This window comes from Stegostoma tigrinum, chromosome 11 (assembly GCF_030684315.1).
Source record: "Stegostoma tigrinum isolate sSteTig4 chromosome 11, sSteTig4.hap1, whole genome shotgun sequence".
In the NCBI taxonomy this organism is placed as follows: domain Eukaryota; kingdom Metazoa; phylum Chordata; class Chondrichthyes; order Orectolobiformes; family Stegostomatidae; genus Stegostoma; species Stegostoma tigrinum.
Genome location: NC_081364.1, coordinates 52,310,990 through 52,323,041, shown reverse-complemented (window position 1 = coordinate 52,323,041; position 12,052 = coordinate 52,310,990). Strand labels below are relative to the sequence as shown.

The 12,052-nt window shown below is 43.6% G+C and overlaps 1 protein-coding gene across 2 annotated transcripts in view; it reads right to left on the bottom strand.

The window, feature by feature from the left end:
- Nucleotides 1-10,517, bottom strand: part of LOC125460594 (peroxisomal acyl-coenzyme A oxidase 2-like) — a 50,573-nt gene extending 40,056 nt beyond the window's left edge. For both annotated transcript variants that reach the window (XM_048548224.2, XM_048548225.2), the window contains exons 1-3: nt 10,348-10,517; nt 7,616-7,778; nt 324-478 (exon numbers count right to left, since the gene is read on the bottom strand). In XM_048548224.2, coding sequence (XP_048404181.1) covers nt 324-478; nt 7,616-7,778; nt 10,348-10,501 — 472 coding nt within the window. In that variant the 5' untranslated portion in view covers nt 10,502-10,517. The remainder of the gene's footprint in view (nt 1-323; nt 479-7,615; nt 7,779-10,347) is intronic.
- Nucleotides 10,518-12,052: the final 1,535 nt, after the last annotated feature.

The window sequence follows — 12,052 nt, the reverse complement described above, 5'->3', positions numbered from 1 at the left end:
ATTAAACTGATCTAATAGTTGATTGGAGATCAAATTGTCATTAAATTATTTTCAGAAAGGGGCCATTGTGAATTTAACTGTGCAACCATTCAATCAAGATCAGAATGTATTTGCTGGATTCACGATAGAAACACTTCCCTCTGATTTAGGCCATAGTAAGTTAAGCACCAATATCCACTTAACAGCTGACTTTTGTAAATTCTAGTAGCCTAATTAACTCAGAATTTGATTATGTAAAATGATAAAGCATAAAACAAACTGGTACAATATAATCGTGCTGGAAAACTGCGCTCAAATGTTAGCTTGTCAAATTATCCACTTACCATGGCCAAGTTCGGTTTGAGCATAGGTTCCGATAATTTGATAATCCCTAGCCAAGGGAACCCACTTGGCAATCTGTGCATCTGTTCCCAGTTCCGTGATGGTTGGTATAAACACTCCACTGTGGACTGCAAAAGCCAAATTTCCTCCCAAGATTCTAAAGCCAGAAAAAATGCACAGGTCAGAGCCTTGGAATTCTGAGATAAGAATTCATCTGCAATATTCCCAATGCTTGTCCACAAACTACAAGGTCCATCTCAGCATAGAATACAGTCCACTTGCCTGGACGAGTGCAGCTCCAGCAACACTCTTGAAGCTGGGCACCATCCAGGACAATAACAAAACAAAAACCAGAAATGTTAAAGATCTGAAACAAAAACAGAAATTGCTGGTGAATCTCAGCAAGTCTGGCAGCATTTGTGGGAAGAAAACAGGGTTAGCATTTCATCAGCACTGATTATATTAAACCAGTTGATTTATGCTTCATGCTTCATAATTTTACAAAAACAGTTTGAGTTAATTGGACTTCTAGAATTTCAGAAAATGTCAGCTGCCAACTGAAACTACCATTCAGGACAAAGCTGCCCACTTTATTAGTATCCCATTGAGTACCTTGAACACATTCCCTCCACTATAAAAACAAAGTGACAGCAGTGTGTACTAGAAGATGCATTCAAGTTAGCTTCAGTACTTTCCAAACGCAAACTCTACCACCCAGGTGGATCAGGACAGCAGATATATAGGAACACCACCATTTTCAAGTTTCCATCTAAACAACATAAACTTTGAAAACAAAGCTGGAGTAGAATGTTTAGACTGTGAACCAGCTCAACTATTCAATGCAATCATGGCTGATTGTTCAATTCAGAACTCTGTTCCCACATTTCCTCCATACCCTTTGACAAGAATTAAACCCAATTTGTTCTTGAAGGCATCCAAAATTTGACCTAAATCACCTAGTGACAGAGAATTCCACAAGCTCACCAATTTGAAAAAAGAAATTTCTCCTTATCTCAGTCCTAAATAGCCTACTTGAATCCTTATACTGTGACTCCTGGTTAGCCTCCCTGTCATCAGGAATATTGTTCCTGGAATTACCCTGTCATCTAGTTTTGTCAGTATTTTGTAGGTTTCTATGAGATACTCCCTTATTCTTCTAAACTCCAGTAAATATAATCCTAATTGAACCAGTCACTCTTCATACGTCAGCTCTGGAATTAGTGTGGTAAACCTTTGTTGCACTGCCTCCACAGCCAGAACATCCCTCCTTGGACATGACGTGGAGGTCCTGGTGGTGGACTCGGGTGGATAAAGTCATAAGTCACACAACATCAGGTTAGAGTCCAACAAATTTGAAATCACAAGCTTTTGAAGCGCAGGTGAAGTCACTTCACCTGACAAAGAAGCAGCACGCCAAAAGATTGTGGTTTCAAATAAACCTGTTGAACTTATAATCTGATGTCATGTGACTTCTGACTGCCTCGGAGAAGGAGAACAATACTGCTCACAATACCCCAAGTGTGGGCTCACCAAGGGCCTGAAGGAGTGCGCAAGACATCCCTGTTCATGCACTTGAATCCTTTTGCTATGAAGGCCAACATACTAGTTGCTTTCTAGTAGATTTGTCAAGCAAGATTTCCTTTTCAAAAATCCATATTGACAGTTTAATCTGGTCAACAACATCCTGAGTTGGAACCATACCACTGCTCCCTTACTGTCACTAACAAAATTCTGGAAATCCCTTCATTTCGGCACTGAGTGTATCTATATCATATCAACTACAGTAGTTCAAGGTGGCAGCTCACCAAAGGCAATTAAGGATTGGCAAGAAATAGTGGCCTAGCCGTTGACATCCACTAATCTTGAAACAGGAAATCTCTGGTTTTGATCATTTTTCTCAACAGAAATACATCACATTGAGCAATCTCATATCACTATTTATTAGAACATTGTACATTCTGATGTTACTAATTATCATTGGCTTGAGGTATACTGTGTAATCAATTCCTTGACTTTTTATTGAACATAATTTACTTCCCTTTTGATTTCCAGACATGCTTTATTTTGATTAAAAGGGTTTTTTTCCCTCCCCCTTTATTATTTCATAGAATGTATGGGGTCGGCCCATCCCCAAATGCCTTTAAGTGGAACAGTTACCAGTCCCTATGAAAAGACAGTTAAAAATCAACTAGTGGGTCTGGAGTCACATTTAAACCAGATCAGGTGAGGATGGCTTACCTAAGTGATTAAAGAACCTGGCCATTTTGAAATCAGAGCTGAAATTTGAGCATTTGCAAGTACTGACCACAATGCAACTGAGTTTAGCATCATGTTTGTGCTAGAAGGAAAAGAGTGGACCACAAACTAACACAAGTGAGAGAAAAATGGGAGACCAGTGTGGATGGCAAAGGAAACAGTGAAGGACAAAAATGCTTTCCTCAAGTAAAATGCCAAGCACAAATCACATAACAGGGATGAGCATAAGAATAATTCACAGAAACTAACAAACAGATCTGCAAAATAGGTAACAAAGGATTATTTTTAAAAAGAAAGAGAAACTCAGGTCTGGCAGCATCTATGCAGAGGCTGACATTGTGAGTCTAGTGACCCTTCTTCAGAATTAGCAAAATAGAAGTCACTAAACTCAAAATATTAACTATTTACTCTCTACATAAGTTGCCAGACCTGCTGATTTTCTCCAGAAATTGCTATTTTTATTTGTTTCAGATCTCTAGCATTCACAGCTTTTTTGCTTTATTTCGAGGAATCTCCTTGTTCTACCTCTTGAATCCTTGCCCTGAAGGCAGATCATTGAAGACTGAGAAATCATGACTATGTGCTGTGGTCTTTAAAACAAATGTAGTTAGGGCAAGGAAACAGACCGCAACTCTGCCGCAATCTGAATAAGGATCAAACCCCGTGCTGTTGGCGTTAATCTAATACATGCGATTTCAATTTGAAAATTCAGCCAACTAGGGCCCAATGTAAGGATTCCTGGAAATATAAAATACGAGAAGTGCGAAAGGCTATTATATATTATATTTGATTAAAAATTACCAGGGAAATCTCATACCTCCTGAAGGATTCAAAGTGTGACATTTTGTGATATGAAGGAATGGCAAGTATTCTAAATTAATTTTTTTAAAAAATGAAACCTAGTTGACAAAGACTTAAAATGCAAATTGTGAACTCCAGTATTTCAAGTAAATGGCACAATATCGCAGGTTGTTATCTTCTCATCCAGCTGTATTCTGTGAACCTCAAAAGCTTTTACAGATAATTTTCTACTCAACACGTTCACAGACGCTATTGCATAACCCTGGAACAGGTGGAACTTGAACTTGGGCACTTGGCTCAGAGACAAGGATACTACCGCGGAGTTACAACAGGCCTCAAAGCTGACAAAGTGTGGAGCTCGATGAACACAGCAGGCCAAGCAGCATCTCAGGAGCACAAAAGCTGACGTTTCAGGCCTAGACCCTTCATCAGAGAGGGGGATGGGGAGAGGGAACTGGAATAAATAGGGAGAGAGGGGGAGGTGGACCGAAGATGGAGAGAAAAGAAGATAGTTGGAGAGGAGAGTATAGGTGAGGAAGTAGGGAGGGGATAGGTCATTCCAGGGAAGGCGGACAGGTCAAGGAGGTGGGATGAGGTGGTCGGTCGGAAATGGAGGTGCGGCTTGAGGTGGGAGGAAGGGATCGGTGAGAGGAAGAACATGTTAGGGAAGTGGAGACAGGCTGGGCTGGTCTTGGGGATGCAGTGGGGGATGGGTCAAGCTGGGCTGGTTTTGTGATGCAGTAGGGGGAGGGGAAGAACTGGGCTGGTTTTGGGATGCAGTGGAGGAGGGAGAGATTTTGAAGCTTGTGAAGTCCACATTGATACCATTGGGCTGCAGGGTTCCCAAGCAGAATATGAGTTGCTGTTCCTGCAACCTTCGGGTGGCATCATTGTGGCACTGCAGGAGGCCCATGATGGACATGTCATCTGAGGAATGGGAGGGGGGAGTTAAAATGGTTCGCGACTGTGTGGTGCAGTTGTTTGTTGCGAACTGCGCGGTGGTGTTCTGCAAAGCGGTCCCCAAGCTTGTCCATCTTCCCTGGAATGACCTATCCCCTCCCTATCTCCTCACCTATACTCTCCTCTCTACCCATCTTCTTTTCTATCCATCTTCGGTCCGCCTCTCCCTATTTATTCCAGTTCCCTCTCCCCATCCCCCTCTCTGATGAAGGGTCTAGGCCCGAAACGTCAGCTTTTGTGCTCCTGAGATGCTGCTTGGCCTGCTGTGTTCATCCAGCCTCACATTTTATTATCTTGGATTCTACAGCATTTGCAGTTCCCATTATCTCTGATACAACAGGCCTCAAAGCTGTTTGTCTTTTCTTTCTCTCCCCACCCTCCCAGTCAACCTGTTTAGAGATATTATTACACAGCTCTGGAGCAGGTGGGACTTGAACCTGGGCCTCTTGGTTCAGGGGTAGGAATACTACCACTGCATCACAAGAGGACTCTTTCAAAGCTCTTTGTGAATGGTGCTGGTAATTAAAAGGAGATTTGTGCACTTGAGAATGTAGAAGTGAGAAGAATTTGTTTGCTTGCAGTGCAATGGTAGCATCCCTAACGCTGGACCACCTGCTCTCAGGTGGGTCATAACATCTCTGAACAGGGTGATTTGAAAATATCATGACAAGGATTTGCTACCTCTGGTTTGTAGAAAGGTTGGTAAAATGAGGAGAAAAAGTTGAATCAGTTTCAGCTATATCCAAAAAGACATCTTTATAGCAGGTCAGAATGTAAAACAATGTGAACAAGGAGTAATTAGGTAATGCTACCATGTTGGATATACTACACAAAAGATTTTCTGAAATCAAGAAAACAGGACATATAAATCAAGCACTCTCTAATAGGAATTTGGATGCACTTCATAAGATTGAGCTAAATGAACAAAAGAAATAATTTTGCTGCCAAGCTTGTAGCTACTTTATTTGAGATAACACCTTGCATAATTATATTTTGCTTGTGAATATCATGTTTTACCATCTTCAACTCACAGAACAATAAGTAACTAAATATTTATAGGAAATATTAATTATCTGAGTGAGAGGGCTAGAGTTCACATTGAAACTCAAAGCACACAAAGGCTCAAACTAATTGTCACATGCTTTTAATGACACTGTACTTGACCTGTGGAAAAAACCTGAGAACAGTCAGGATTTCATCTTACATGCAAGGCTATTTAATTAACAGCTATTTTAACCAGGATTTTCAACCTTAAAAAGAAACTGTGCATGCACAGGTTCCCAGAATTAGTCAGTGAAACCAAAGTGGGATTATAATTGCTATTATGGGAGCTGACCAAATAACTGGCAAAAAAAAATCTAAGAATCACAATTCCACACCTGCTGTCTTTAGATTAGATTCCCTACAGTGTGGAAACAGGCCCTTTGGCCCAACAAGTCCACAATACCCTGTGGAGCATCCCATCCAGAACCATCCCCCTATAACCCTCACACCCCTGAACACTATGGGCAATTTAGCATGGCCAATCCACCTAACCTGCACATCTTTGGACTGTGGGAGGAAACTGGAGCACCTGGAGGAAACCCACACAGACACGGGGAGAACGTACAAACTCCGCACAGACGGTTACCCAAGACTGGAATCGAACCTGGGTCCCTGGCGCTGTGAGGCTGCAGTGCTAACCACTGAGCCGCCCGAAAGTCCAGGTGAAGGCTTTTACTCCCAGGATCTGAATGGAGAATGTGATTTTGCTATTTTGGAGAGAATGTCTGCTACTTTGGAAGTCACTTCTATTACTTAGGAGCTGAACAACATCTGAACAACACTTTTACGGGTCTAGGATAGGTGCTGCTAATGTTTATCTAGATGTCAGATGAGGAGGACATATGAGCAGCAGTGGTTGAAGTACTCTTTCCTCACTGACTCACCACTCCATAGGAACGAGGGAATGAACACAGCTGTGCAATTTGCTCAACATGATATCCCTAGTACAGCAAATGGAGTCAGGGGACCAGCTTCCAGGATAACAGAGAACTGGCACATCACTTCAGACATGTGCAGCCTGCTGAAACCCAGGTAACCACACTTTACTTAAGACAACTAAAGTAACTATCAACCTCAACTTCTTCATCTCAGGGTCTGCAGCAGACTTTTAGCATGTTGCCTGGAAATGCATATATAATATATACTTTGTCTCAAATGAGAACAGTCAAAGTGAGCCGACGTTCAACTTTATGTCTCTGGCTGACTTTTCAGAGGCCCAGGGATAGATTCAAAGCAACGTGACAACCAAGGCACTTCCAGATCACTATGGAATCTTCTTAAGCTGCAAGAGTTTCCACTCTGTCGCCGTGCAGACTACATGCAACCAATGAACAGACCATGTGCATGCAAGACACCAGGCTGCTAGGCTGCTTTAGTCTTGAACCAGACTAGCCTTCCTGAACACTTCAGGCTCACTTAATTGAAACATTGTGGCCAATGGCCATGGGACAACTGCCAATGAAGGCAGATTCCCCCTCGCCCACTTCCATTTGAAGGTTAGATTTCATTCTTTTCAAGACAACAGTTTTGTTTTGGAAAACATTACACGCACAAATAGGATAATACAGCACCTGACCACTCTCTTGTTTAGACTAGTAGAAGTCTAGTTACTACTGTAATACAATTAGAGGAGGTCTCCCACTACACAGGAAATACCAAAGGGCATTGGGGTTCAAATGCTAATTCTCTTTTTCTCTCTGCAGACTGGCTGAGTTTCTCTAGCACTTTGTTTTTATTTCAGATTTCCAGCATCTGCAGTTATTTTTTGTTTCTATTTTACCAAATCAGGAATACTGAGTTAACACAGGTTTAAGGGTGGGAGGGGTGCTGAATTTTTTTAAAAATTCATTTACAGGATATGGGCATTGCTGGCTAGGCCCATATTTATTGCCCAGAGTGCAGTTAAGAGTCAACCACATTGTTGTGGGCCTGGAGTCACAGAATAGATAAGGATGGCAATTCCTTCCCTAAAGGATAGTAGTGAATCCATATGGGTGTTACCAACAATTGGCAATGGATTCATGGTCATCACCACCAGGTCTGTTTTTGACCTTAGTTAAAATTCAGTGGAGAAGTGTTTGACTAGAACATTTCCACAAAGACTTGAGTTCAGACCACTCATGTACTTCCTAGGTGCAGCACTGAAACAAGACTGCTAGAATTGTGTTTGAGGCAAGGGCAGGGAGTGGGAGCTCTTATGTACAAATATAGTACTTTTTGTTACAAAATATACCTAAAAGCAAACCACATCTCAGGTCCATCATCAGTCCATCCCAGATCCTCCATTTTCTGCCTCAGGTGCACAGCTTTTTTCACAGCTAACTCATACTGCTCAGGCTGTGTCAAGAAATACTGATTTTCTTGACTAAATACAGCATCAGCGATAATGACATGCTCTAATAAAAGAAAGAAAAGAAATATGAAACAAAATAATTCAATATTACTTAGAATTATACAGTTGTGCAGCATGGGAACAGACCCTTCAGTGCTGATAGATATCCTAAATTAATCCAGTTGTATTTGCAGCATTTGGCTCATATCCCTCTAAATCCTTCCTATTCACAAACCCATCCGGGTGCCTTTTAAATGTTTCATTTTTAACAACCTCCACCACCTCCTCTGGCAGCTCATTCCATACAGGCACCACCCCTATGTGAAGAAGTTGCCCCTTAGATCCCTTTTAAATCTTTCCCCCCTCACCTTAAAATCTATGCCCACTAGTTTCGGACTCCATCACCCTGGGGAAAAGACCTTGGCAATTTATCCTATCCATGCCCCTCATGATTTTATAAACCTCTATAAAGTCACCCCTCAGCCTCTGACACTCCAGGGAAAACAGCCCCTGTCTATTCAGCCTCTCCCTATAGCTCAAACAATTCAACCCTGGCAACATCCATGCAAATCTTTTCTGAACTCTTTCAATTTTCATAACTGCCTTCCGAAAGCAGGAGAGTAGAATTGAATGCAATCTTCCAAAAATGGCCTAACCAATGTCTTGTACAGCTGCAACATGAGGCAAGCATACCAAATGTCTTTCCACTATCCTGTCTACCTGGGATTAAATTGATTAATTCATCACCAGTTTTGAATTGATATGAAAGAGGACATAAAATGTGAAACATGTTTCGTTCTGCATATTGACCTCTCTCCACTGCTCCTGACTTGCTTCTCGCCTCTGCCTTCCCCTGGAGGTGCCTAGTATGTGTCTCAAGAAATGGGCCACATTTTTTTGAATGACGTTACATTAAAAAAAAGAAAGACTTTTACTTATCCGTAATAACATTTCATACTTAAAATATTCAAAACGACCACTGTCGCATAATAATGTCTCCAACCAACAGATGAAAGATGCTAGTTAAACTTATATCTTGCAGCTTTCATCTCTCAAAGTAATCAAATGAAAAAATATAGTTCAGCCTGAGTATTAAGGTCATTTTGCCAATTGCAGGGATGCATTCGGTACAGAATACAGGAAAAATTGAATCAAAAGATACCCCCAAAATTTACTGTAAGATTATGCTTTGACTGCAAAGTATACTTTCACCAGAGGGAAGAGTGCGCTTTGGGAATCAGAATAAACAGAAAAGAGTTTGACAGTTACTAAAATCTAAAAACCAAGTGTCCTATCAGGTTACCTTTGCAATGCCAGAATTATCAAAATCACTAGAAAAGCTTGACATTACAGGGCTGTCCGACAATACAACAGACAAAAGAGATTGGATTATTAGCTCAAGTGTTGGGATGCGAGATGCATTCAAAAATCCTGACGAGACACAGTGCAGTAGGTTCCCGTGATAGAGGACTAAAGATGATCTACAGTAGGGGCCTTCCTACATCTTATCTTACCCCATGCAGTCATCATGGCCTTCTGATGGTTTTTCCCGCATGTACCAGTTTCATCATAATTGGACACACTCCATTAATCAGAGCCATTTTGTGTGCTACCACACTTTACATTTAAACCTCTGTGCGGAAAAAAATCCTTACTGCATTTAATTGTGTCTACTTATTTTTATGACCCTAAGTCTTGGAGACCCCTCACAACATAATCTCCTTCATCTGCCATAAAACTCTTAATAAATTAATTTATGTCAGATTACCCGCTTTTCCAGGCAAGAGTTTCAGCTTATCAGTCTATTCCAATGTTCACTCTCTCGTGTGTACATCCTCCGAGTTCGGGCATCAATCCTGTAAAGTGTCCTCTACTGGTATCCTTTCATCACACATTGTAAACAGTACCTCAAGTAAAATTTAATCAACTCTTCTTTAAAGAAGAGGTAAAATACAGAGGACGTTGAAAATCTGAAACTTTCACATGAAGAAAAGTCCCAAACTCCAGACGTTTATGTGATCGGGAAATCTAATCAGGATCAGAAATGGAGGTGGGGAAGGATTAATATTCTGAAGAGCAGAAACCACACTAAGGTCGCCACTCTAAAACTCCTTCAGGTTAGAATACCGGCGTGGGTACCTCATGACTCCTCCACACCCCACCGCCAGTTACAGCAGACATTGCTCCCTTCCCGCCCTGATTTTGCAGGAGGCACTGGGCCACCACATTTCCTGGGTTCCAGTGGGCACTGTCATGATGCCCCTTCCAGCAGCCCTGCCAGCTCCCCCATTCTCCACCCACCCCCCGCCGCTGTTTGCAGTGGACACTGTCAGCTACCCCAAGACCACGCCCCAACACCTTCCAGCCGGCACTCTTTCCCCTGACTGTTCCAGCTGGCACTGGCCCTCTCCACTCCTGTCGCCCATTCCAGCGGGCACTGTCACCCCTCCCCCGCCCCCCGTTCCAGCGGGCACTGTCACCCCTCCCCCGCCCCCCGTTCCAGCGGGCACTGTCACCCCTCCCCCGCCCCCAGTTCCAGCGGGCACTGTCACCCCTCCCCCGCCCCCCGTTCCAGCGGGCACTGTCACCCACCCCAGTTCCAACTGGCACTGTTCCCGATTCCGTGGACTCACCGACCGTTCTCCGGATGCGAGTGCGTTCGGCGCCGCCATCTAACAGACTCACTAACTTCTCCACCTGGAAGGACGGAGCCGTTCTCTCGACTGCAATGTCCGGGTTGATAACCGCTGGCCGGACTTCGGACATACGCCGGTCTCCCGCCGCCATGCCTCTCCGCAAACTGGCCCCGCCCACAGCCCCCTCCTATTGGCGCATCCCGCCACATTCCTGTGCGGATTCGTTGTACCCTGTGCCAATCCACCTCCCCTTGTCCAATGGGAGAGCTCACAAGTTGCCGGGACGCTGAGACCTTAAGAAGTTACACACGTGAGGACCATGTTGTGGTTCTGAGAGCAGAAGTGGAGGAGAAACAGTGCTTTTCCTGTAGTTGGAGTGGGAAGGGGTGAGGTGGTGCACCCCACCCCCTAAAAAATTTCAGCACAAATACTGCCCACCTCCACTCCCCACACCTCACCAGCTCTGGTGAAGAGTCATTTATAACTCGAAACCTTAACTTGCTCTCTCTCCATGGACGCTGTTTAACCTGATGGGACCTCCAGCAGCTGTTTTCAGTACAGCTTCCAACACTTGCAGTAATTTGCTCCTACCAGGTTATAGTCCATCAGGTTGAAACCACAAGCTTTAAATAAACCTGTTGGACCGGTGTCATGTGACTTCTGACTTTTTCCTTCCCACTCCAACATCAGCACATCCACCTCATGACTTCGACTGTCAGTGCCCTGCAATCATTATCTTGTTAATTAGCCTATAACACTGCTCTCTCATGTGGGATTTTTACTGTTAAGGACGGAAAAGCTTAGTTTGAATCAGTTTATAACTTTCACCTAAGAGCCGACAAAATTTAAAAGTTGCCCTAGTCTCACCAGACTGTAGGGGCTGCCCTCTCATGAGACACCTGATAATGGCAAAGAGGGAGAGATTGAGAAGGGGAGTCTTCATGGTAGCCTCACCCAGTCACCTGCATTGCAAACCGACTCTGCTATTCCTAGGTAGTCAAGCTCCAGCTCTGCTGACAGCAAACAAAAACAGTCCGCTGAGATTAATGAATGTGTACACCCTACTGGCAAGCAGAGAGTTGCTGGCCATACTACGGCAGCTCCCATTGTCATCCAGGCCAATCATTCTGGCCAGTTACTTTCATTGTATCATTGACGTGGATGGATGATCTGGAGGGGCTGACAGCAAACTGACTCCTTGTCCAGATTCTTGATGGAAGAGTTAAAGTTGCCAAGCATCTTTAGCACACCTGCAGATGGAGCGCAGTACAGATACACCTAGTCGGAGCCGCACAGGTTTAATCAGCTCAAGGATAGATTTCCCATTTGTGATACGCACATTCTCGGTCAGATCCACCAATGCCAAGCCAGTGATCTTGTCTGACAGCCCAGCAGCATCTCAGGAGCACAAAAGCTGACATTTCGGGCCTAGACCCTGAAGGGTCATATCTATCCCAGAAACCAATAATCGGAATTACTCCCATCAGATTTCCACATCTGTCACAGTATCCAAAAAGTAAACACCTCTTACGTGACAGTGACAAAGATAAGCTAAGCTACCTCACACTGAGCATGGTGGCTGAGTGGTTAGCACTGCAGCCTCAGTGCCAGGGACACGGGTTCAATTCCAGCCTCGGGCGACTGTCTGTGTGGAGTTTGCACATTCTCCCCGTGTCTGCGTGGGTTTCCTCCAAGTACTCTC